This window comes from Pelodiscus sinensis, chromosome 13 (genome assembly GCF_049634645.1).
Source record: "Pelodiscus sinensis isolate JC-2024 chromosome 13, ASM4963464v1, whole genome shotgun sequence".
In the NCBI taxonomy this organism is placed as follows: Eukaryota; Metazoa; Chordata; order Testudines; family Trionychidae; genus Pelodiscus; species Pelodiscus sinensis.
Window position 1 is genome coordinate 31,904,682 of NC_134723.1, and position 27,848 is coordinate 31,932,529.

The 27,848-nt window shown below is 44.4% G+C and overlaps 1 protein-coding gene across 5 annotated transcripts in view; it reads left to right on the forward strand.

Annotated features, from left to right (window-relative positions):
- The window catches only part of TENM1 (teneurin transmembrane protein 1), a 1,699,828-nt gene that overhangs the window by 1,640,907 nt on the left and 31,073 nt on the right, over window positions 1-27,848 (forward strand). For all 5 annotated transcript variants that reach the window (XM_075940969.1, XM_075940972.1, XM_075940971.1 and 2 more), the window contains 4 exons: window positions 4,981-5,347; window positions 7,233-7,743; window positions 21,739-21,911; window positions 24,689-24,924. In XM_075940969.1, coding sequence (XP_075797084.1) covers window positions 4,981-5,347; window positions 7,233-7,743; window positions 21,739-21,911; window positions 24,689-24,924 — 1,287 coding nt within the window. The remainder of the gene's footprint in view (window positions 1-4,980; window positions 5,348-7,232; window positions 7,744-21,738; window positions 21,912-24,688; window positions 24,925-27,848) is intronic.

The window sequence follows — 27,848 nt, forward strand, 5'->3', positions numbered from 1 at the left end:
TGTACCCTTCTGTGCTGGAGTTGTAGGTTTCATCTCAACTATGAATAAGTCAGCATGGAGAGTGGGTGGAGGCCTGGAGACTGTTAGTTCTATGTTTACATAGAGGTAGTGGGCACAAAACTCTGACCAAGGGGATGTGAAGGTGCCACTGTGGCTATTCCAGCTAACGGACTGGATTAGCAGCTGCTTTAGAGGCTACCAGACTGTTCTTCTAATGGGTTGCAAAGGTAGATTTCATTCTGCATTCCCTGCCTAATTCTCCCACACAAAGCTCATTTACATGGCCTTTATGCAAGGGAATGATGAATGCATACGTTTTAAATGCAATAACTGCTGTAATTGAGTTGCATAATCCTGGAACAGCAGGGGCACCAGAACCAAAGACTTTATGAAATAAGTAGAGGGATGATGTAGCCTTGCCTAAGGAAGAGTCCTTCAAGTTTTTGAATGGGGTAAGCTAAATTCTTTCTCCATTAAAAAAATCTAGGCTTCTGTGAGAAACTGACAGTGTTACTGTCATCAAAGAAAAGATCCTAGAAGAGAGTAAACGGTCAAAAAATGATGAAAAAGATATACAGATGTCAGCTCTGAGAAAATGGAAGAGAATACAAAAGGACAGTCCGTTGAATTAATATGACTTGGCCTCCATTGAAACAGTAGATCCGTTTGAATAGAAAGAGATAAACAAGATTAGTAGCACAAATAAAATGGAGGAGTTAATGATCATGTTTGAAGATACATATCCAAAGTGGAATAAGCAACTGATTTAACATAAATGGAAGTTCTCATGGTTGAGCAGTATAGATATGAAGTAATACAACATGCTGCACCATGAGAAAAATATCTTTTTGGCAGGGATTTCATGCTGCTACATGAAATTGACTCAAAATATACCAACCAGCCATAGCTAGTGCATCCTAGCTGTGAATTTGATGTGACTTGCCTTAATCACTGATGAACTAAATATACCCCAGTACTAAGAAATCCTTGGTCCAAACACTTAAATCTTTGGTGCCCTCATTAGGGTCTATGGGTTGCTTTCTTCTTCTGATATAACTAAATAAAGAGCACAAGTGGCTTTATAAACACATACAAAATATTGACATTATTTTGTATGTTTAGCAACCAACTTTATTTAGTTGTAATACTTTTTGCAGTAGCCAACTTAGTTGAAGAAAAAAATACAGTGAAGGGCTCAAAAGCAAAGAACACCCTAACGATACCAGGAAAGTGATATTAATACACCAAAAATTGCCACTGAATTCAGTGGGTGTTACCTACTTTATGTAATATAATTAAGCCAGAGGAAAAAATGTGGTAAAGAGAAAATTAAGTTTGCATGTGCCTATCTATGATTTCAGTGTATGTCTCCTTTCTAAAACGTGTGAGTTAAAAATAAAGCCAGGAAAGTAGTAAATTTTGCACTTCCAACAAAGCTTTGATTCAGCAACAGCAGAGACAACACAAGAAGCTGACATCTCAACGCAGAGTCCCAAGAAAACTTCATGTTAAAATAAATATGCAAGAAGCATCACTCTTGGAGCTCTCATTTGACCTTGCATTCCTTTCCATTGCACAACACTGTCAATCCCCCATGAATTAAAACTGGACTCTTGCCCAACAATTTGGGAATGTGAGGAATGCAGAACTGGACCTTAGCCGTTACCCCCATCAGCCTACATTTACTTGAGGATAATCCACACTGCTACATTCATTCAGTTATATTGTTTGAAAGGTAACAGCCTTTTTATCTGAACAGATTTTTAATAGCTAAGAGGCACAGTTAGATCAAATGAAAATTGGTGTGGTCCTCTGTAATTTTTTATTAGACTTAGTAAAACACCACCTAACTATTTAGTCACGGAGAACTGCCAGAGGGTAATTTGATTCGATGAAAAAGAATACAAACAGGTAGAATAACCAGTGGATTTTCAAGATATATTAAATCTAACAAACATGGTGCAGTGTTTGCTCAGATGTATCTGAATTCCCCTGTTCATATTAGGAAAAATGAAGATCTTATTAGCTTATTTGGCCAAATTCTGCTCTGATATATCAGTGTTGATGCTACAGTAACTCCATTAGCTTCAGCAGAGATTTCAGATTTACACAAATGTAACAGAGAATAGATATTGATGCTTTGTAACCAAAAATGTACAGGTCTCCCCAACTAATATTTCAGCTGTTTATTTTGATAAACACAAAACAGCTCCCATCCACATCTGCTAAATCCTCAGATGATCTAAATCAACAAACATCTGTTGAAGTCAATGAAGCTATGCTGTTTTATTTCAGCTGGGGATCTGGCTCCCTAGATTTTAGGTGTCTTTGACTTATATTAAAAATACAGTCACATAAAAACCTCTTCTTAGCCTAAAATCAGAGAAGCTGATAGATTGGAATTCACTGAATTATGACTGCAAAGTCACAGACATTTTCTCACAATAGGAGAATCTCAGATTAGCCACTGAGCAAAGGCTACATGGTTCACCCAAATTGTCCACTTGCAAAATGAAACCACCTTCAAGACTTTGCAAATATTCTGCTGGAGCATCTCCTTTTTCTGGCAAAAACAAATATGATTATGGTGTAAATAATAATTTCAGCTTGGGATTTCCACAGTCAGCACATGATCTGGCATAGCCATGGTTTATTATAGATCATCTCAATACCTGGATGACCTGTTGAAAAGAAGTCAGGGAAGTAGTTGTCTTTCCTGCTACTTTTAATGTGTTCTTTGCTTTTTATAAGTCCAACATCTCTGCAATGTGAGTAATATTTTACCAGGTCCTCTAAGTATATTTTTAGGCATTGTATTCTGTTCCTAAATAGTTCAACTTCACAGTGATTCCTCACTTGAAAAAAGCAAACCAGATCGAAGGCTGAAGCCATATATAAATCCAACCCTAACTCCTCTTGTAGAAAGCAGAAAGTCACAAAGACAATGAAGTCAGCTACTCTATAACTAAAATCTCTTTCCAATGGTTGCACCACATTTGTCGGCATTTAGAATGACTCAGCCACCTGCTGCAGTAGAAATCTTGAACCCAGCAACATCACTCTTAATGACAGTTGTTATGCTATCTGGTAAAATAGACTGAGTAACAGAAGGAATCTAATCATTCAGTGAGCTTACCTAATTCTGTGGTGTAGCCAGTATAACCACAAAGGGCAAGACATATTAGCCACATTGCTCTCTCTATCACACTTTACTAAAATATCAATTATCAAACCAGCATTAGCATATTTCTTGGAATGAGCTTATTCAGGAAAAATTGAATCTTGAGTAACTGAACAGACTTTACCTTCAGCCTCATGCCTCAGCAGATCTCAGACTAGCAGGTATCCTGGGATAGCCATACTCTTCACCATCTGTCATTCCTTAATGCTGATTCTTAATGCTCGCATCTGCAACCTCTGAATTCATAGCAGTTTAATTAGCACAGTGAAAAAATGAACCACAATAGCAGCAGCAGCAAAAACATATAATTGCCACAATCTTTTGTATGGAAAATGTTATAGTTTATTGATTTATTTACTTACTTACTATGTTTTAAATATTTAACTTGGAAAGTCTCCTTTCAGATGAAATCTCTTCTTTTCTCAGAAACACCAATAGTCAAAAACAGGCTGTAATTTTAAGCTTTGTGGCTTTTTTGTTATTTGACCCTTCAATAAAGAAACTATGGTTCAGATTCTCTCCAGGTCAGCATTGGGAGCAGGAGTGCAGCTTCTAAAAGCATGCTGAAAAGGCCACGATTCCTGGGATCAGCCACAGTAGGGGACATGCTGCTCTGTTCTTTGGAAAATAGCAGAATGCAGCCCCTACTAAGGTGGCAGACAGCAGCATGTGAGCTTGATGAACGTGAAGGATGTTGGTCATACCCACTAGCTGGCAGGCCGTATTCACAGGGGTCATGATGCATTAGCACTGGGGTCATGCCTTTAGCACTATTTTGAGTACTTTGTTGAAAATCTTGCTGCATTGATTGTTACCCCTCCCACATAGTAAAGGGCAAAAAATTAACCCTTAATAGAGAACTTACTTAATCCACCACTGAAATATGGTAGTCATAAAATAAATACAAGCATTACAATTATGTAATTATGATTAATTAGATACTGCATTGTGTTATAAAAAATTAACTAGCTAATAGTTGTAATGGTAGATAATGCTTATTAACATTCCTCTCTTAGTAAATAAGCATTGAAAAAATAATCTGTTCTGTAGGTTTTTTCTCTTGGACTAGTCAGTTAGTGTTGTAACATTGACAGTCCCTTGCTAGTTTTTAACTCTGCCAGAGCTCGCTGCAACCTTGAAACAATAGCATTCAAACTTGGAAAATTTTCTGGCTGATGTTGCATGACATGAATTGTGTGAAATTTTATTTGCATGAATGTGTATGTATTATTATATTCCCACCTAAATGGACCTGTTCAAGTAGTAAATTTAAAATTCAAATGTTGCTAAGTTCAAATGTAAATAAGCATTTATTCCATATTGATACTAGAAATGATCCAACCATTTGAAAATGCTTTGCAGAAACTTTTTCAACAACCAGACAAACATGCTTGAAGTTGTAATATAATGGAATACCAAAGAGTACCAGACGCCTAGATTCCTTCATGCTGAGCACAATTTAAAAGCATGTATATAAATGGGTCCCCTTTTAGTTATCTGAGTGGCATATATACCTAATAATATTTTGAGATGTAGCCATCACTTTTTTTCTCTCTTTAAAAGGCAGCAGTTAAAGGTTGTGTGAGAGTTATCTACCACATGAGTTAATAACAATGAATGTTGTAAGAAAACTGGATAAAGTTTAGCCACTCAATCATATTGCAGAAAACATTGACAATTTGTTTTCTTTCTTTTCATTTATTTTTCTTTTCTTTTTTTCATCTATCCTGAGACTTCTGCATAAAGTGCTTTTGGGGCAGGAGGGAAATCAGTTACTCAATCTAGTCTCCTTTTTTCAGGTGCGGTTAGAGTGGCCAACAGACCTTGCGGTCAACCCGATAGACAACTCATTGTATGTACTGGACAATAACATTGTACTGCAGATTTCTGAGACTAGGCGTGTGCGAATTATTGCGGGACGCCCTATTCACTGCCAGGTACCAGGCATGGATCATTTCTTAGTCAGCAAGGTGGCAATCCATTCAACCCTGGAATCAGCTAGAGCAATCAGTGTCTCTCACAGTGGGACACTGTACATTGCTGAGACAGATGAAAGAAAGATAAATCGCATACAACAGGTTACTACCAATGGTGAGATTTCCATAATTGCTGGAGCCCCAACAGATTGTGACTGCAAGATTGATCCAAACTGTGACTGTTTCTCAGGTGAGCAGAGGCTAATCATTTCCCTTCTCTATTTTGTTCAGAGCCCATAGTCTTTGTTTGAGTTAAAGAGTCTGCAAGAAAAAAAAATTGTAAAATGGTCCTTTTTCCTTAAGAAAACTTGAACAGATCTATAATAACTTTGCAAATCTTTTTGAATTAATTTACACACAAATCTGAATTAACTCTGAGCCTACCTTATATTTCAGTTTTGCCTACCCATTTTCAGATATCGCCATTCTCCCTCAGGACTTGGAATTTACCTTTCAATGCTAATTACTTGAATTCCACATAGCCCTTTTTATCCAGCGTCCCAAACTGCTTCACATAGAATGTAAAATCCTATTTTATGCCTCCTCTAAGCCTGAACCATGGGAAATGTTCAAATGGTGCCTCTTGCTGCGCATTTTAAGTGGTGTAGTCAGCACCCCTCTGGTACAACATATACTATGTGTGCCAGTCAACACTTCTGGCAATGCAAGCTACTCCCTCCTTCACACAACAGTGTGATGGGAGCCAAATTATTACTACCTCCTTCATAAATGTTCTGGGAGTAGAGAATGCCATAATTTATTTGACAGTCTTTCTCCGCCACCCCTATGCAGTCATCTCTGGAAGGAAACATGGTAGCAGTTTAACGGTGCATAGCAACATAGCACAACATTTTAGATAAGAAAGCAGAGTTACTGAATCTAATTACAGTACTACAGAGAGGAATTGTCAATAGGCTGGCTGTAATTGCACAGATTGGAATTCGGCCAGGGCATTGGAATTAACACCCCTCCTTAGGGCCCTGGGATCATTAATGACCAAAAAGCACTGTTTGCAGCTGATATGAAGAGAGTATAAAATCAAACAACTGGTCCAAAAGATTTGGTTCACTGACATGTCACACTGCAGTAGTAATGAAAACACCTCTAAGAGAGACCAGGTTCAAATATATGAGATTGACCTCAAAAGACTCTGCTCAGTGTGGCCATATTCAACAACAAAGATTCTACTAGCATTCCTTAGGGTGTAGTGCCCCCAGCTGAAAAGTCTGGAGGAATAGATGTGCCATGAAGTACTGTCCAGTTCTGACAGTTGTCAGTGCTAACTGAAGGGGGCATGGCCAGTATGGCTAAACAGCATGCCAACTCAATGCATTTCCACAACAGTGAGATTTTTTTGAAGCTACAAATACAACTTAAAACTCTCCTCCTTAGTGGCAACTTCTAGATAGTGACATAATGTAAATACTATTTGCCCATCTCTAGCAGATGAACCTCCTTCCTATCAACTTGCAGAAGCTCCCTCTCTTGCAAAGAGGTCTGATTGCACTAGTGGAGGTAAATGGAGCCCAGGATCACCAAAATTCCCTCTTTGAACCTTTCATTTTAGCTGGCCACAAAAATTATCATGAGTTTTTGTTGATATTTCTCATTTTTTCTACACTGTAGTTTATTACTTGCTGGCTGTTGGGTTGAGGTTTTATTAATATAAACTAATCTCCACTTGCATCCAAATCACTCCTATTTATTTAATGAATTGATATATCATTTATGGAATTATTGTTCTTTGACTATATGACAGTGGGAAAGAAGTAAGAAGAGGCTCTTCAGCTGTCATTATTTAGTGCTTTTGTATCTTACAATGTAATAGTTTTCCCAGCAGCAGGAGTTTGGATTTAGCAAAATTGGTGTAACTGAGATAATTGCATCTTATTGTTAATCTTCAGTGACGCTGATTCAGAATTACACCATTTTAGAAAATAGGTTTTAAATTCATTGGGAAAAAATGGTTCACTAACTCTTATAAAAGATTCTGGAGGCCGTGTGTGGTGTCTCACATTGTGATAGGGTAAACAGAGAGATTACGGCTTCCTAAAGTGATAATATATCTTTTCCAGGTGATGGTGGGTATGCCAAAGATGCAAAGCTGAAAGCACCCTCTTCACTAGCAGTCTCTCCTGATGACACCCTGTATATAGCAGATCTTGGCAATATTCGCATCCGTGCAGTCAGTCGAAACAAGGCTCATCTCAGTGACATGAATATTTATGAGATTGCATCCCCAGCAGACCAGGAACTGTATCAGTTTACCACCAATGGGACCCACCTTCACACACTGAATCTGATAACAAGGGACTATATTTACAATTTCACATACAATGGAGAAGGAGACATTGCCACCATCACTAACAGCAATGGGAATTCAGTTCACATTCGCAGAGATGCTAGTGGATTGCCTCTGTGGCTAGTGGTTCCTGGAGGCCAGGTATACTGGCTAACCATAAGCAGCAATGGTGTTCTGAAAAGAGTATATGCTCAAGGCTACAACTTAGCACTGATGACATACCCTGGCAACACAGGTCTTCTAGCAACCAAAAGTAATGAGAATGGATGGACAACAGTTTATGAGTAAGTTCCTAACTCCAAACATTTTTTTCTTTGTTCTGAAGTCTCATAAAGCATGTTATTTGGAACAAAAATTGTATTTTTTCAAGCCAATTCTAGTAATTTAAAAGATAACCTGCTAATAACATGGCACAATACAAGACAAGTAGAGCTGTTGCAAAGCTTATACAATACAGCACTATTAATACTAAAGTGTCAAAGCCTGCTGTATACAGTAAGTATTACAAAATAGTACTTGAAATTATACCTGGCAGCGCTTATTACATTTAAAAAAGCATAGCTACAGTGTGTGGGACCTGGCATGAGCTCAGTCCCGGCTCGTACCATTTCCCCACCCACCTCTGCCTCCCCTGCCGCCCTGCGGAGATGATGCTGGGGGAACCGGTTCCTGCCTCCCCTATAGAGGCAGCAAGGAGGGGAAGCGGCTAGTCAGATAGGTACTCGACTACCTGATAAGCCTAGGCTTATCAGGCAATCAACTAGTCGGGCTTTCTTGCGCAAGAAATTGATGTTACCTGTCTACATTGGCCTCTTGCACAAGAAGACTCATCCCTGAGCAGGAGAGTCAGAGTATTTGCGCAAGAAGCACTGATTTTGTACATTACAACGTCAGTGTTCTTGCGCAAATACTCGCGGCCAGTGTAGACAGGAGACAAGATTTTGTGCAAAAGTGGTTGCTTTTGCGCAAAATCTTGCCAATGTAAACACAGCCTAGTATTATGGAATCTGGCTGTAAGATACTGGTCAATCACTTTTTCAAAAAGATTTCATAATAGTTCCTAGTCCTGTCTGTTACTTCTTAAAATAATTAACAAGGCTTTGTCTTTCATTTGAATAGCTGATAACTTCCCAAGAACAGATCATTTTCAAGTATGTTTTTCTTGACAGGTTTCATTTGCTATTTTTACTCCATCCCACTGAAATGTATACAGGACTGTCAAGGGGTACGCCCCCGTCCAGGGGCTCGGCCCCCTCCGACCGGGCCTATACGGTACTCCAGAGTCCCTAGGCCCAGGCCCCGGCCCTTCTATTAGGGTATGCACGGTAGCAGAGTCTCAACACGAAAGTCTCGGCCCTTCTATCAGGGCATATATGGTAACAAAGTCCCAACACAAAAGTCTCGGCCCTTCTATCAGGGCATATACGGTAGCAGAGGCCTAGTTGCTCTGCGAAGCCTCCCCTGGCCCGGGGTTTGTTTGTCCAGGGAAGGGGAAAACGGGTGGTAGGGGGACCCGGGCCCTCCCTCTCCACCGGGTCCCAGCCCAGGGCCCTTTAGGCAGGGTCTATGGCTCCTGCCGGCTTGGCGGGGGATCCGGCCGATACACGCCGAGCCAAACTTTGTATCCCTTGCCCTGGGCTGCTTCCTACCACGCCCTGGTTCCCCCCGGGCCCCTTCGCCTCTCAGGCAGTACCTGTCGGGGTTGAGGGCGCGCTCCTGCCACTCCGGGCCGGCGGCTGCTTTCTCCGTGTCCCGGTTCAGCGCGGGCGACGACTCTGGACCCAGCAACTGCAAGAACTCCGGTCCGGCCTGGTCTCCTCCTTCTCCCTGGGGCCTCCCCGCCTGCTGGGCTCCTCCTGCCTTTATACCCGGCCGCTGTTGGGAGCATGCCCAGCAGGGTCGGAGGGGCGGGGCCTTCTCTGCCAGCTGGGCCTGAGCTATCTCCTGCTCGTTAGTGCGGGGCCTGTCCGCCCCGTCACACACCTCCCCCCTTAAATGGGTAGTTACCGTCTGTTTTGCCCAGGTTTCTTCTTCTCCTAATCGGGGAAAGAAATCGGCATTCATATGAGTCTTACCCGGGCGGTGGGCCACTTCAAAATCGTATGGTTGCAGTGACAAATACCATCGCATTATCCGAGGATTCGTGTCTTTCATACTATGTAGCCATCTCAGAGGGGCGTGGTCCGTGACCAGTCGGAAGTGGCTACCTAACAGGTAATACCGGAGTGCATCTGTGGCCCACTTTACGGCCAGCGCCTCTTTTTCAATCGTGGAATATCTCTGCTCCCGGGGAAAAAGCTTCCGGCTCATATAGAGCACCGGATGCTCTTCGCCGTCCACTTCTTGGGCTAGCACGGCTCCTAGTCCTCTCTCAGAGGCGTCCGTCTGGAGGATAAAGTCTTTAGCAAAGTCTGGGGGGAACAACACGGGTTCTTTTACTAGTCGTTGTTTCAATGTGTGGAAAGCCTCTTCACATTCTGGTGTCCATTGTACCTTTGTCGGCATGGAATTCCGAGTCAGGTCTGACAGTGGTGTCGCCAATGTTGAGAAGTCAGGTATGAATCGGCGGTAGTAACCTGCCAGTCCCAGAAATTGCCGAATCTGCTTCTTCGTTGTCGGCCTCTTCCACTCCTGGAGGGCTTGTACCTTGTCGACTAAGGGTCTCAACGTCCCCCTCCCCACCGTGTATCCCAGATAAGTCACCTCCCTTCGTCCCAAGTGGCATTTCCCGGGGTTTGCCGTGAGGTTCGCGTCCTCGAGGGCTTTTAATACTGCTTCCAGATGTTGAAGGTGCTCCGGCCACGTTTGGCTGTAGACGACTATATCATCTATGTACGCGGTGGCGTATAGCTGGTGAGGGCGTAATAACCGGTCTACTAAACGCTGGAAGGTGGCGGCCGCCCCGTGGAGGCCGAAGGGCATTGTGATGAACTGGTACAGCCCGAACGGGGTGGGGAAGACAGTCTTTTCCTTGGAGGTCGGGGTCAACGGGATTTGCCAATAACCCTTGGTTAGGTCTAGGGTGGAGAGGTACCGAGCTTTTCCCAGCCTCTCGAGTAACTCATCCACGCGTGGCATGGGGTAAGCATCAAATCTTGAGATGGCATTGACCTTCCGGAAATCAATACAGAAGCGCATCGTCCCGTCGGGTTTTGGGACAAGCACGATGGGGCTGCGCCACTCGCTGCGAGATTCCTCAATCACTCCCATCTCCAGCATCGCCTGGAGTTCTCTTTCCACCAGCCCCCACATCTTCCGAGGTAGCGGACGGTGTTGGTCCCGAACCCGTTGGCCTGGTAGGGTGCTTATATGATGGCTTATCCCTCTGGTCCGGCCTGGCTGGGAAGATAAGACGTGGGCGTATTTCTGGACCAAGCGGGATAGCTCGTCTTTTTGGCCCGGGCTCAGTTCTTCCCCCAGAGTGGCTGGTTGATCCGGGGGTGGGTCGGCGGCCGAAGGCCCCAAGTCTTCATCAGGTGGGGAGGGATTGATCACGAGTCCTTCCTGCACTTTCCATTTTTTTAGTAAGTTTACATGGTATATCTGTAGTCCCTTCTTCCTCCCCGTTAACCTCACCTCGTAATCGACAGGCCCCACTCGGCGTACCACCTCAAACGGCCCCTGCCATTTGGCTAGTAACTTGGACTCTTGCGAGGGTAAAAGTAGGAGCACCCGGTCGCCCGGCTCAAACGTCCGTAGTTTTGTCCCTCGGTCGTAGTATCTGGCTTGAGTTTCTTGAGCCTGTAAAAGGTTAGTTCGAGCGAACTCGCCTAACTTCTGCAAGCGCTCCCTCAATTGCAGCACGTAGGGGACCGTTCCCATCACCCGGGACTCCTGCCCCTCCCAATCCTCTCTCAGGAGGTCAAGGATCCCCCGAGGTTGTCGCCCATATAGGAGTTCAAAAGGGGAGAACCCCGTAGAGGCCTGCGGTACCTCCCGCACCGCGAAGAGTAAGGCTGGCAACATCTTGTCCCACCCCCGGGGGTCCTCTTCTACAAATTTGCGGAGCATTGATTTCAATGTCCGATTAAAACGTTCCACCAGTCCGTCTGTTTGGGGATGGTATACGGTCGTCCGTAGTGCGTGGATGTTTAACAACCGGCACAGCTCGGCCATCAGTTTGGACGAGACATTGGTGCCCTGATCAGTCAGTATCTCTTTCGGTATCCCCACTCTAGAGAATACCTCCAGGAGTTCCGCGGCTATAGTAGCGGCGGTGGTGTTCCGTAAGGGCACTGCCTCGGGATACCGGGTGGCATAGTCCACTATAACGAGGATATATTGGCACCCCGAGCTAGCCTTCTCGAGGGGCCCCACCAAGTCCAACCCGATCCGCTCAAAGGGGACCCCTACCACTGGTAGAGCCACCAGGGGGGCCTTAGGTACCCCCTTTGGGTTGGTGCGCTGACATTCGGGGCAGGATTCGCAGAACTCCCTCACCTCCCGATGGATCCCGGGCCAAAAGAACCTCTGGGCCACCCGCTGCAGCGTTTTCTCACGGCCCAGATGTCCTGCCCAGGGACTGGCATGGCCCAATCGCAGTACCCCCTTTCGGTACCTGGCGGGGACGAGGAGCTGCACGGATTCCTCGCCCGTCTGCGGGTCTAGGGCCACTCGGTAAAGCCTGTCGTTCCGGACCTCAAACCTCGGTCCTTGCTGACCCCGTTCGCCTCCGAACTCTTTGTCCTCAGCCTCCTGGATTTGTTCCCAGGCTCGGCTCAACGTTAAGTCCTCTCTCTGGTCTCGCATAAAGTCTCCCCGGGCGTCTAGCCACTCCGTCTCTCCCTCCTCTATGGGCGGGGTTGGGGTTTCTGCTGAGCCCGACGTCCCGGCCCTAACTCCCGGTTCGTCCTCGGGTTTGGGGTTCTCACCTTGGGCCACCACCGTCCCTGTGCGAGGCCTTCTTCCGGTTTCGGGAGGGTCCTGCTGGGCCCACTCTTGGACCAACCTGCGGAGACCAGGCCAATCTCGCCCCAATATTACCGGATACGCCAGCTGTGGGGCCAACCCTACCCGACAAATCCTCTCCTCGCAGGCATCCGCAACCCTCACCCAGGCCGTCGGGTAGGCCTTTATATCCCCGTGCACACACTGTAGCAGGACTGGCCCCCCTGCGGGTTCGGGGCTCTTTACCAGGCTCTCCTGTACCATGGTCTGGCTACACCCGGAGTCTATCAGGGCTCTGACGAGAGTCCCTTCTACCCGTACCTCCACTACGGCCTTTGCCGGCCCATTTTCCCGGGCCCTGTGCCCTACAGTCGGTACCTGGGCGTATCCACTGTCCTCGGTTGTCTCCGCCTGCAGCCTCCGCGCCTGGGAGGCTAGTAACCCTTCCTTTAGCTCCTGGAGCAGCTGCCCTTGTTGCTCCAGTTGTTGCGCTACCCACTGCTGCAACGCCCGGCTCAGCTGCAGGAGTTGCCCCCTCTGCCTCTCAGCCGCCTTTTCTATCCATCTCACCACCTCCGTTTCGCTCTCCGCCCGGTTGGGGCATTCACCCCACCGTTCCTCCCCTAGGTTCAGGGGTGGCATGCCCACATTCTCCACCATGTTGTCAAGGGGTACGCCCCCGTCCAGGGGCTCGGCCCCCTCCGACCGGGCCTATACGGTACTCCAGAGTCCCTAGGCCCAGGCCCCGGCCCTTCTATTAGGGTATGCACGGTAGCAGAGTCTCAACACGAAAGTCTCGGCCCTTCTATCAGGGCATATATGGTAACAAAGTCCCAACACAAAAGTCTCGGCCCTTCTATCAGGGCATATACGGCAGCAGAGGCCTAGTTGCTCTGCGAAGCCTCCCCTGGCCCGGGGTTTGTTTGTCCAGGGAAGGGGAAAACGGGTGGTAGGGGGACCCGGGCCCTCCCTCTCCACCGGGTCCCAGCCCAGGGCCCTTTAGGCAGGGTCTATGGCTCCTGCCGGCTTGGCGGGGGATCCGGCCGATACACGCCGAGCCAAACTTTGTATCCCTTGCCCTGGGCTGCTTCCTACCACGCCCTGGTTCCCCCCGGGCCCCTTCGCCTCTCAGGCAGTACCTGTCGGGGTTGAGGGCGCGCTCCTGCCACTCCGGGCCGGCGGCTGCTTTCTCCGTGTCCCAGTTCAGCGCGGGCGACGACTCTGGACCCAGCAACTGCAAGAACTCCGGTCCGGCCTGGTCTCCTCCTTCTCCCTGGGGCCTCCCCGCCTGCTGGGCTCCTCCTGCCTTTATACCCGGCCGCTGTTGGGAGCATGCCCAGCAGGGTCGGAGGGGCGGGGCCTTCTCTGCCAGCTGGGCCTGAGCTATCTCCTGCTCGTTAGTGCGGGGCCTGTCCGCCCCGTCACAAGGACATTTAGTTCAAAATGCTTTAATGGAATTATTGCTGGAGTTCGTTGCTCTCTGGCAAGTCATTTGTTCAAATGTAACTCAAGCTTTATAGTAACGTTATTTTTGAAGAGCTCAGTCTTCTCATAAGTCTCATAAGTGCTCCCTTTTGGTTGTAGGACAAACTTCTTTACTTGGAGATGCCTGTGTCTTCATAGAATCATAGAATCATAGAACTGGAAGAGACCTCAGAAGGTCATCAAGTCCAGCCCCCTGCTCTAGGCAGGACCAATGGAATATGTTGTCTGACAACAAATTCAAAAGCGTGCATGTTAAATGTGTATTTCATGTATGACTAGCATTAAGAAGTTTTGCTAAATTAAACATTTCTTCACACTTTGATTATTTCAATCCAGCTGATATAACTTACTGTCATCACCCATGCTTTGTATTACAAAGAGTATACTCCATTTCTTCCAGCTGCTAGCATTTGGTATTCTGATGCTGCATTTCACTTCCTTTTTAAACCTGTACAGTACTGGAATGTGATTTCACTGTAGCGAAAAAGGGGAAGGAAAGGGATTCTGTTGTTCTCTCAGGGTACATCTATACTGCAATGTTTTTCCAGAATAATGGCTGTTATTCCAGAAAAACAATACTTGTGTCCACATTGCAATAGCGTTATTTCGACAAAAAGTCAAAATAACAGAGGGCTTTTTCTGACAGTGGTAAAGCTCATTCTACAAGGATAAAGCTTTTTCAGAAAAAGGCCTGCGTGGACGCAGAAGAGGGAGTTATTTTGAAAAAAGAGGCCTCCAGCAAATAACACAGGTGCCCTGCTGGCCACTCCATCCGCACCCATCACAATTCTATAGTTCCTGTCATGCAGCAATTCTTAAAGCTGCAAACACCCGGGACAGGGCTTGTGGCAGGAAGCCGGCCCTGGGAGCTGCAACTCACCACACAAATACCACTGCCATACATCGGGGCACCAATGTCCAAGCCACAAGCCCCCCAAGAGCCCACTGGCCCTCCTAGGGAGCATGCACAGGGTTCCCAGGAACCTGCTGGGGCAGGAAAAGGTGTGCTCAGTCCTGGTCTGGGGCAGAGAGCCTGGTTGTTCTTGGAGGCGTGGAGCGAGGAGGAGACCCTCCAGGATCTCCACTCCAGATGGTGCAATGTGGACCTTTATGGCTGGATGGCCGAGAACCTGGCTACAGGGGGCCACCACCTCCCTCTGGAGCAAGTCCAGAGTAAAGTAAAAGTGCTCCGGCAGGGCTATGCCAGGGCCGAGGAACACAGCTTTCACTCCAGCGTGGGACCCCACTCCTGCCCCTACTACAATGAACTTCACTGCATCCTGGACTCGGGGCTGGAGACATCTGTCATTGCCCGTCCGGAGTTCCCATCCCAGGTGGAGAAGGAGGAGAATAAGGAGTTGGAGGAAGAGGAAGAAATGGCCAGCACCATCACCCTGGAGCTGGTGCCTCAGAGCCTGGATGTCTTCCAGGCATCCTCTGAGGCCAGGGAGTGATCAGCAGGTGAGTGCTCTTAGTTTTCCCATGCATAGGATGGGGGTGGTGGGCACTGAGGGGCTATGATGCAATAATCGTTAGACATTCTCGGCCTGGCCTTTGCACTGCAGTCCATGCATGTGGATGTATGTGCAGCCCCAGTCTGCACCACGCAGCCCCAAGAGACACCCCCGGGCTCCTGCTCACAGACTCTGGGAAGTCCAGACACACTTCTCACCCCAGGGGACGCCCTCCCACCACTAGCCACCGCTGGAAGGAGGCTGGGGACAAGGGCACACGCAGGTCTGTACAGAGGCACTGGAGTGCCACACACGACACACAGGCATGCCTGCACACTCGAAGCACCACCCGCTCCCGGGGACGGTGCTGCCAGGTGCAGGTTTGTGTGTGGCCCCGATGGAATCTTAGGCTGCTCGAGGTCCCTCTCCCGACCATTGAATCCCAGAGTGTCCGGACACTTCCCTTGCCTGCTTGTCTGTGGGATGGAGTGTGTATGTGCTGGGAGGGGAAGTATGGTACTCTGGGTCCCTGTGAGGCAGGGCCCACTGTCCAGGCCACACATGGCCTTGCTCCCAGGGCATCACCATCCTGTAGGCCGAAGACTGTTGATCTCAGCTTGCTGATGAGGGCAAAGCCTCAGGGACAGTGTCTCCAAGGATGACTGACCACCTTTCTTTATTCTCCCCAACCAGACCAGCCATAACTGTGGGGCGATCACCTCCAGCTGAGCCAGCCACCTGACCCCGGAGGAGCCACAGGCACCAGAGGGTCCATGAAGGGACATGGTCCAAAAGATTTGGGACAACGCACAATGGCGAGCCCAGACGTGGACTGAGCTGCTGCAGCAGGGTCGCAACATGTGTGCTACCAACTGGGAGATGATGGCCTATCCAGCTCCTGTCTCTGCCCCCCTTCCCATGCCAGCCCCTGTCCCCTCCCATGCCAGCCCTTGCCCCCTGCCATTCCTGACCCCACTTCAGCCTCTCCTACTGCCTATCCCTCTGTTCTCCCAGGAACCCCCCACACCCAAGGTCACCGAGGTCCCAGGACACGAGGTGGAACTACCACCCGAACCACATGCCAGTCTCAGCCCCAGCTCTGAGCCTCCCCTCCCCGCTTCAAGGTACTCACCCTCCTCCCCATATCCAGGTTCTCAGCCCCCCCATCCTTCCTCCCATATTCAAGTTCTTAGCCCCTCTCTCCTTCCTAGTTATCTTTAGCACAACAGAGACTTCTTTTTTTGAAAACAAAACTGTTGTTTTTATTGAGTGTACAGGAAAGGGGGAAGAGATGGGGTTGTTCTGGGAAAGGCAGAGAGGCACAGGCCCCTACTAGGGAGGCCGTGGGGAAAGTTACTGGGGTCCTTCAGAGAAACTTTCCCTCAGGGCCTTCCGGATGCATACCCCCAACTGATGGGGAACGAGGAGTAACGGTAGTTCGAATTAGAAAGCCTAATTCAAACTACCTACTCCGTGCCGCGTGTAGTCGCGGGCACGGAGTCCGAACTACTGGGGATTTAAAAATGGCGGCGCCCAGCAAGATGCAAATGAAGCATCCCGGGCTTCATCTGCAACTTCGATTGACTACATTAACCACCCTAGTTCGAACTAGGGTGGTAGTGTAGACATACCCTCAGAGAGGTAGGCAAGCAAGCAGAAGAAGCTGAGAAGCAGCTGTCCAGGGGGGTCCCTGTAAGCTTGCGTCTCAGCCTTGGTCAATAGCACCTGGAAGCAACTGCTGACCTAATGCCCTGCCTGAACTGATTCTGGGTGGCCTTAAATGTGAGATAGTGTCCAACCAGTGTAGACGCTATCTTTCAAAATAAGCTTTTCTAGAAGATCTCTTCTGGAAAAGCTTATTCTGAAAGAAGCTAGTTAATTCTCAAAGATCATTCAGTAGAATTTACTTATTCTATTACAAAATAAGAAGATTAAAAATATAAAAAAATCCAATAAAGAAATATATTTCTCAAATATTTTAGATCACCCTTCTAAATATGATTAATGTTTCTATGAATGATACATTTGCAATAATTGTATATGTCCGGGTGAAGCATTATACCACTTATAATTGGTGTTTTCCATGAGGGTATAGTATTAGGGTAGTATCCTACAAACCCTTTTGGCCAGGAGTAACAGTAAAACTGTGAAAAAATCCCATTGATTTTAATGACTACTTGTAACTTCCATGGTGTTTACATTAGAGCCCAAACACATAATTATTCCTACTGTGAATAATCCCATGAAAGATTAAATAACACACACATTTACAGACAGTGGGACAACACACGGTAATTAGAACTATGGTTAAAAGCACAGGTTTTCAGAATGGAGTGAGCCTTTTTACTCTGAGGTGTTTGCAAGGTAAGATAGTCCCTGCTCAATGTTTAACCAGACAGTCTTTCTCAACCACCTTGATTTTCACTTTGAAAATTAGATGTTTTGAAGAGGTTAGATGTATCTGATTTGCTGCTCAATCCTGCATAAACAATAGGGTTGGGGCTGAGAGAATTAATATATAAACAACTTCCAAACGAAATTGCTTGGAATCATTTTTTCTTTTTAAACCAGATTTGCATTCAAATCTAAAAGTTCAAACCATGACACTGTCAATCTGAAATAGGGATGAGTTTGTTTAACAACATGTATTATACATACATTGGAATTCGAGCAAAGATAATGAGTAGTTCAGAACATCTACCTGCATGTCAGTTTCCCTCTCTAAGAGAAATTATTAAGAGGGAGGAAAACCACCTACAAAAGCACTTGTCACCTATCTACTATTATCTGATGAAATGGAAGTGCTGAGACAATGCTTGCATAAAATTGCAGCTAATGTACAATTTTCAGTCATCTTTTTTTTTTAATATTGAATCATTAAAGCCATGAAAGGAGAAAGATTTTTGTTAGGAGCCTCAGTTAAAAATGAGGAGAAGAAAAACACCTCTCAAAAGTTTGCCTTTAAAAAAATACAGCAGTTACTATTTGAAATCATTCTTATCCTTAACTATATATAATATATAGAAATGAAAATGAGCTGCGGATGTACATGCCACATTGAGCATTTCATTCATTAGTGGAGCACTTCCTCATTTGAGTAGTGCCACTGAAATCAGTGGGATTACTTGCCAATTAAATGGTCACTGACATGAGTGAGGGCTATGTTAACTAAGCCCTAAATTAACATCAATAGGTCCTGGCCCTACCACTATTAGCCTAGGTCTAAACTAGACCAGGCAGATCAGCTTAAGGCATGCCATCCAGCTACACAAAATGCGTAGTTGGATTCAGCTTACTTTAAGCCAAGCCACCCCAGCCTCTACGCTATGGGAAGCCAACAGGAGCAAATGCTTCCATCGGCTTCACTTACGCCTCTCAGAATGAGGAATACAGGACGCTGGCATGAGCTGCCCTTAGTGTTCAATTTGGGCATCTACATTGGACCCACTAAATTGAAAGTATCTCATTCTATGTCATCATTAGGGTGGTAGAATCAGACCTTGAATTATATTCTTAAATTAGTTCCAATAAAGGGGCAATAAGGAATAGGCAATCTGAATGTTCCAGCTAGCCTCTCACATCTGTTCCGTAAGGCAGGAAATGAAATATGATTAACCAGCTTTCATGGATAGTTTTCTAATGATGAACAATAGTGATATGAATTAGTCAGGTTAACCAACAGCTGTGGAAGCTGGTCAATTTCCATACAATCAGTAAGGGGGATGGAATGTAAATAAGTGTTCATAATGTAGATGAGTGTAGTAGAGAGCCAGAGAGAGAACTGTAATATTTCTAGCCTTTGATGACTTAATTTGGCAAAAAAGCAAGTTGTTTCAGCAGTTATGCCTGAAACATGTTTTCATCTGAAAAGAACATCTGCTCTATTTTTCTCTTCTTTCTTTTTATGGGGAATCCAAACTTCTTCCCTCATTTTGTGCACAAATACTTCTAGGGCCATGTGGACATTGTTTAGCTAATTTAGTCTTTTGTACTATAGCAACACTGCCATCACATTAAACAAAGATCATGGCCAGATTGCTGCTGTAAAATGGAATGCCTCCATTCAAGTCACACTAGCAGAAATCTGGCCTCATAATGTTTTGTAGATATGAGGAGAAAGTCTTTAAAATACTATAATCTAACCATTCATATATAGGCAAACATGCTCTTACACAAGTGACTAATCCTAACTCTCATGTAAGTAGACCTGTAATTTCTGTGTGTGCACTTGTGAGAATTCTAGGACTTGGGCCTTATTATGTAACAATGCCAGCAAAGAGTGGTGTTCTGCATAATTTTTTCAGAATGAGAAGGTAGTCAATCTCCTGCATTAAGCTGATGATTATAAGTCAAAAGAGTATTATGGTATAGTAGGGGTTGCCAACCTTCAGCATGAGGCCCATCAGGATAATCCGCTTGTGGGCTGTGATAAATTTTGTTTACATATTGACTGTCCACAGGCAAAATCCCTAGCAACTCCTAGTGGCTGCGGTTCACTGTTCCTGGCCAACAGGAGATGCAGGAAGTGTCGTGGCCCATACCAATTCCAGCAGCACCCATTGACTGTGAACTGTGAACTGGCTACTGTGAATCCTGGCCACTGTGGTTGGTCACTGTAAACAAAACAGACAGTCAATGTAAACAAAATGTCTCTAGACTAGCCAGCGGATTGCTTTGCTGGGCCACGTGCAGAAGGTTCCTGAACCCTGCTATATACTATTTAAATTCTAAACAGTACTGCTTAAATACTTATTAACAACTTATACTGATGAGATATGAATTTGTTTTCATTTTGAAAAAAACCTCACGTTATCTTAAGTAGGAGCAATATCAATAAAATCCCAAAATCACATGAGAGCCTTGAAAAAGATCATTTTGAAAGAGACCTTGAGTGAACCTACAACCAGACTTTCTACTGTCTACAATGTCACCTCAGTTAAAAGAGTACAAATGTATTTGTGGAAGTGAAAATCCATTTGCGATATTGTTCCAGGTCTGTGTATTATTCACTTTTTCATAATGTGAGCTGATTTGAATACACAATGTTCCCTGAATAGAATAATTCACTCAGTACTGAGAAACTTTGTGACGCATCATTTTCTGTCATGACATACATCAAGTCAAAGTATTGATCATGGTTACTGGATGAAAATATGGAGGCTGAGTTGAGGTGTGTTGTCAGTGAAAAGTTTTTGCCTTTTAGCAGTTTAGAGGTTTAGCTGTGAAACAAAATTGTCAAGTATCCCATTTATTGAAATTCTATGATTTCTGTTGATTAAAACCAATGTTGAAGCATTCTGTGAACATTAAAAGGCAAGAATTGGCATGTTTGAAGAGTCTCACAAAATTATTTACATTTTCAGAATAATGGTGCTAGTTCACTATCACTATAGTGGCTACTGCTTCAGACCTTGTTGGACACCACAGCCCTAATTTATGTCAAGTTTAAGAGGCCCCCACAGAATTATAAAAAAGAGCATTATTCTAACAGAAAGGACAATGGAAATAGAAATAATAAAGTTTTATATTTACATATATACTGGTAGAGAGGCAAGGATACAACTAAAAACTACTAATTTTTTTGTATTTAGAGGCCCCTCATAATCTGAGGCCCTAAACTGTATCTTTCTTAGCTTGCACATAAATCCAGCGCTGAAGTCCAGAAGTTAAAATGATACCCAGAGACAGAACACTGAGAATATTTTCCTTTTAAAAACCAAACTGCTAGAATTGACCTAGTGGATTATGGCACTGATCAAACAAACCAATGGGCTCAGCAAATTTGATAATGTGAAAACTTTGGCCAGGGCAGGGCCAGTCTAGGTCCAATTACTGTTGCATTCTGTAGTTCTTACATGAGTAATCTTATGAGAAACACTCATAGTAGTCAGTACCAAAGTAGGCAACATTTCCATTACAAATTAGATCCTATGCATTTGCGTGTAGCTAGCTTCATAAAATTAAATCATCATCCATATTAAATATTTTATCTCGAGCAACAAAATGTTGTTTGAATTTTGCTGTATTTAAGAACTACGATTTTTATTCAAATAGTGGAAAATGGCTTGTTATCTGTATGCAGGGTGACCTCTAGTGGTATCTTTCCTGTATCACACCAAGGTAAGTTTAAATCACCAGGGATTGTACATAATGCAGCTTAACATGATATAGGTAATTCAGACAGTGGGGTTTTTATACTGAAGTGACCTATTACCAATTATATTTTATCCAACAGTACCAAAAATAGGTCAAATCTGGGGTAAAGAATTCAAAAGTAGAAGAATTTACACAACATTTAATAATTAATTCAAGTCAACAATATATCCTTTTATTTATGGTGCAGTGTTGGTAATCAACATTATTTAAACTTGCCCCCATATTTGCTTTTAGGAGCCCATACAAATTTATATTGACCTTCTCCAAAGTAAACATTTGAATCCCCTTCTTTCTCAGGTATGACCTTGAAGGACACCTAACGAATGTAACCTTTCCAACTGGTGAGGTCAGCAATTTCCACAGTGATGTTGAAAAACTAACAAGAGTAGAACTTGAATCATCAAACAGAGAAAATGTGATTACAGCTACAAACTTCTCAGCTACCTCTACTATATACACTTTAAAACAAGGTAATTAACACATATCTGTTTATTTCACCGTAATTATTTAATTTGAAACTTTAGTCACTTGCACTTTCATCTGTTTGCCTTCTAGTCACCTTGCTTTGATTGTTTCCTCCTAACTTCAATACAAATTGCTAGTTCTTTTTTAATTATACTACCAAGGTAACTGCTTGAAATGGATCATTGGTGGGTGTACTTCCAATTATGGGTATATTCAGGGGTCCATGGGTAGATTCTTTTTTTTAAACCTCTACTACCTCTAGAGTTTATGGGCAAATGCATTTAGTATTAGTCTCTAAGCTGCCACAGGACTTCTCATTGTAATATCAAAGTGGTAAAAATTGCCTGTAAAGCGCTTACTTTTGTCATTCTAAGCAATACCACACAAAAGATTGACTTGCCAGATTGACACTGTAAAAATGGTCAGTCTACTAATAGGTTTGATTCTTGTTTGGTGGTAGTAGGCTTTTTAGGGGCGGTGGGAGGTGATCAAACTAGCAATCTAAAAATAAAAGTGTAGCCATTACAAGTGCATGGGGCTAGCAACCTGAATATGATCCCATCCTAGACCCAAGGTCTGTACTCAAGTGGCTAGCCTCTGTCTTGGCTCAAGCTATTACTGCTACACTATTTTTAGTGCACAAGCTCAATAAAGGCTACTGTGTGTATGTCAAGCTGGAAATTACACCTTCCAGGTGCAAGGTACAAATTCCCTGAGGGGTGCAGCATAGAACTCACAGCCTGAGGAAGGAAGACTTAAAGTGGCAGTGATGGATTCAGTCAACAGACATCCCTTTCTGACTGTCACTTGATGTGCTGAAATACCATGAGCCAACCTTCCTGCCTTCCTGGGCACCCCCTTTTTATCTGTCTTGCTGAGCCAAGCCCTCCAGCACTGACACTAGGATGGGGTCAGAGCCCGATGCAGTGTAATACAGGCAGTGAATTCAGTTCAGCTCTGGAAAGGTTCAGTTAAAGGGATTTACCCCAGCGCCCAGGTGTACAGTGCCAATGGGACCTGAACCCCAGAAAAATCCTTCTTACTCTGTATAAAATTGTATACAGGGTAAGCTCATGTTATCTACCCTCTTTCTTACATAAAGAGAGATATGCACAGCTGCTTCCCCCCTCCCTCCACACACAGTTATTTACACTGGGTTTATTAATAAACAAAAATGATTTTATTAAGTATTAAAAGTAAGGTTTAAGTGGTTATAACTAATAGTACACAGAATAAAGCAAGTTACTAAGCAAAATAATCCAAATCTCTCCAGCTGAGAAACTTGTTACATGTAACACCATACCCCAACAGTAGTTGTAATCATCTTTGTTCTCAGACAGGAACAAGACTCATCTGGGCCCAGTGCTTCTTGATGTTCAGTATCAGTTGTTTCCAACAGATATCTTAGATGGTAATCAGGTTGTTCTCAGGACTGGCAGTCCCGCCTCTCCTCTTGGGCTCTCCCCTTAAATAGGTTGTCCAGAAGGTAGGAAGGCTTTGTTTGTTGGCAAGCATCCCCCTCCTGGTGGTAAAATACTAAACTGATGATGGGCTCCCATATCAGGTGACTTAAATGCTGTCCTTGCATTTTTCATAAAGTATTTTCTAGTTATTCCATAGTCATATGCAGGGTTCGACAAATAATACAATCTACTCGCCATGGATGAGTAGATTGTAACCCAGAAGAGCTGGGTTCAGGCGATCTGCACATGCGCAGAATGATCTGCACATGTGTAGATCGCCGGACAGCGCGGCTGGCGAGTAGGGCTGGTTCGACAGCGGGGCTGGTTCAGCAAGCCCTGGTCATATTAATAATCATATTTCCATAAAAGAATATGAAGTGCCATATCACAGTGGCTTTCAACCACCTTAGCACTGTCCCAGTCCTGAAATGCTCTGAAGCCTTAGATTATACTTGAATCCTATCTAAACTTGTGGCAGCTTCTAACATTTTCCCTATGGTCTGCGGCATTTCATGTTCTTGTCTCACCACTGACATACACCTTCCTGCCACCAGCTGCACCTCTGACATGCTCCCTATGCCAGGGATTGTGGAGGGGGTCCTCATAAAGCAGCCTTACAGGGGAGCTGACAGCCTCTGCAGGACCCAGGGCAAGATGAGAGGGCTACCTCTGTGCTCCTGGAAAGCCTCAGGCTTTGGGCAGAAGGGGCGCAACCAGGGCAGCCAGTTCTCAGGCTGCTAGGAGTGCACCAAGTTGGCTCCCAGGCAGTCCTGAGCACCACCATAGCAAGACATGCCCCCACCCTTTTCCCCGCCTCCATGGGGCACTCCAGGGGCAATTTAAAGGGCCCTCCCACAACCAGCCCTTTCATATGACATAAAGAGGACAGGATTGGAGGAGAAAACCTTATGCTAAATAGTTGAAAAATATAGCTGTCAGACTCAACCTCAGTTCTCTGTTAAGCTCATTTAAGAGTTATGCTTTCCTATATTAGCGGCATATTGATATCAACAGACTAATCAGCATAATATCAGGTGGCCAAAAACCCAACCTGGTGAATTCATTTTTTTTAAACCTGCGGTGTGACGGCAGGCAGCCTTTGTTCTAGATGTAGGATGCCTACAATATGAAAATAATAAGGCCCAAATCTACTGAAAATTTGTTTACATGTCTGAAGGCATCCAGGTTACAAACGTACATAGAAGTTGATATATATATACAGCTGCCTATAAACCATGGACAAATATAACCCTTGCATATCTAACATTTGTTTAATAAAGCTGGAGAACACAATTTTTCCCTTCTTGTTCTATTGACAGACAACACGCAGAATATCTATCGGGTCAGCCCGGATGGTTCACTGAGGGTCACCTTTGCCAGTGGAATGGAAATCACTCTCAACACAGAGCCCCATATTCTAGCAGGTGTCGTCAACCCCACTTTGGGAAAGTGCAATATCTCATTACCTGGAGAGCATAATTCAAACCTCATAGAATGGAGGCAAAGGAAAGAGCAGACCAAAGGCAATATCTCAGCATTTGAGAGAAGGTTAAGGGTAAGGATTCCTCTTTTCTAAAGTACAGCATTTCTTTTGAAGACAATTGAATTAATCACATTGAAATTTGTTTCTTTACAAAAATAGTAATGAAGTGTATATTTTAGATCTGGGCCTCAGTCATGGATTTCAAACATAAATGTTTTCTCCAAAGTTCATAGGATACTGATACACTGTTGTGTGATTTTAGTTGTTAAAACTTGATCTCCAGATGTAATAGTTTTTTTTCCTCTTTCAACTCAGGACTAAATTGTGATTTTTAGCAAAAGCCGAGTGCAAAGGGCACCAAGTAGTTACTCTGCCCCAGTAACAGATTGTGAATCTTTATACTTTGACTTCCTTCTTGTTCTGCTTGGAAATAATATCTTGCTGTCCCCCCAGTATTATAGCTAGTGCAAATTATTTCCACTAGTGCACTGCTCAACCACACTGGCTGGTACATCTGGTGGAGGCAGGGAGACAAAGGCAAATCAAAGCTACATCTCCTTGGTGCTGTTCTCTCTCTCTCCCACAGTCTCTCTCTCTCTCTCTCTCTGTCCTTATAGTATCCATGACACATATTGCAACCCTCATTCCCCTAGGCAGGTCACAGTCTTGTGACTAGTCAGGTCACAATCTTGTCCTAATAAACAATCATTTTTAGCACTGCAGCCTTGGTTTATATTTTCCTTCCTGAGAATTCACATATTACAATGACAGATGGTCACATTCAGCATTTAATTAACAGTAAGACCCAAAGCAACTGTTCACTTGTAAAAAAAAAAAGTTCTTTAAGAAGACAGTTATATTTTTGACACAAACACTGCTTAAAACATCTGTATAAGGAGTTGGATATTAAACATTCAAAGTATTGATTAGCAACAATGGGATGAATAGATATGTATTATTTTAGATTATGCCCAATTAAACTTTGAATGTATGTAGATAGTGTGTAGATGGTTATTAATCAAATATTTCAAGGATACATTTTGGTTGCCAATTCTACATGATTTTTTTCTTAGCCAAATGCAAGAATTTATTCAGTTCAATCTCCATTTTTGTACACACACATTTACTTCTTTAAGTATTTAATTGTTATTATATTAGAATTGTTTATTATCTGTATGATTGTAGCATCTACAATCTCTAGCCATGGATCATTAGGTTCAGGACTATACAAATACAGGACAAAAAGACAGTGAATCTATTAATGAATCATGAATCCAACCAGTGATCAGAATGGGGTTGTCATGCCATAGCACCCATCTGTTCTGAAACAAACATGCCTTTCACATCACTGGATCAAAATTTCCTCACACATATCTTGCCTATGGGACAAAGGCTCATTTTGTTTTCCTTGCCTCGCCTCAGATTGTCTTGTATTCACCTCTTCTTCTTCACAGTTTGAATTCTCATTTTGGTTATGACAGGAGAGTGGTTGAACAGTTCTCTAATATATTGTATTGGCAAATGTGCATGTTGTAGGAATACATGGTTTGTTCTAATGGTCTTCAAAGTGCTATTGAACAATTGGTTCATTTCTGCATAGTCTTTCAGACTGTGCTTAAGTAAGTACAAAGCACATATTTAAGTTCATTGAATCATAAAAGTGATAAATGTAAAAGATGCGTCCGATCATCTATTCTGCCTTATATTGCCATATGTTCAGGTGTTTCATTTTGCCCAATATTTTGTCTGATATTCACCTTAAATTTCAATTGGCAAATTGTATTCTATTATTTTTAACTTTTTCATTAGTACCTGTGTTTTCCTCAATTGCAGGGTTGGGCCTAGAGAAGTAAAATATGCTTAAAAGTGAAATATATCCATTTATTGAAAAATTATGAACCAACTAAAGCACCCAGAGATCAAGTGCTGAGTTGAAACTGCATGAAACCACTAGTCAGTTAGTTGTTCTTATTCAGTAAGAGAATCTACAGTGTATTACTTACTTGACATATTGTCATCGAAACTCCACCCCTCCAAAAAATCCAGCCACATCACATTACAGGTTGAACCTCTGTGATCTGGAACAGTCTGGTCTGGTGACATCCAGCAGGACCACAGCCTGGAGCCGGGAAGTCCAGTGGCCTGGATGCATGGAGCCTGGCCTGGCTGGCAGCCAGAGCAGGACCTGGTGAGAACCCCTGTTGGCTGGGAGGCAGGGAAGCCTCTGCCAGGCGGGAGTGTGGAACCACCGCTAGCTAGGGGAATGGAGCCCTGCTAGTGACTGAGGCAGTGCACTGGCTGGGCCAATGGCCAGAAGAGGAGACCTGGGAAAGCCCAAGGCCTGACCTCCTCTGGTCCAGCAAACTCCCTCCTTTGGGACTACTCAGGTGCCATGGGTGCCAGAGTAGGCTGGTCCAACCTGTAGTATCATCCTGCTTTTATTATTTTGGTAAACAAAAAAGAACTTGATTGTGTGAGATGTGCTCACCAACCGACCATTCACGCATGAAGCCACACTCTGGCTCAGAAAGGCATCTCAGCTGTCTATATGGAAGTGTCTTCTCCCCGAGACACTGCAGATAGCTACATGAAGATGGAGGGGAAGCAGTGGGCATGCTGAGAGAGGACTGAACAAGATAAAGTTGGGATTTGTCAAAGAATATTATTCTCCCAAATTATATCTCCATGTCCACCCCAATTCCCACTCCACAGTAGGATTTCCCTGTTAGGGTGGGGTCTTTAGGAATCCCAAGCTAGAGGCATTCCTGCCGCAATGGACCATCATTTCATAATGCAGAGCCGGAGATATGGTCAAGGCACAGCTCATGTGTGCAGATCACAGGGTACTAGCAGGCTTTGTGGGCTCATCACTCAGGCCTAGCATGCAAGAGACCTCGTTCACCCACTCCTACCGGAAAGAGAGGAGAGAAGTCTCCAGGAGGATATTCCCAGGGAAGGGAGCAATTTAATTAATTATGTTTTTCTAGATCAAATGA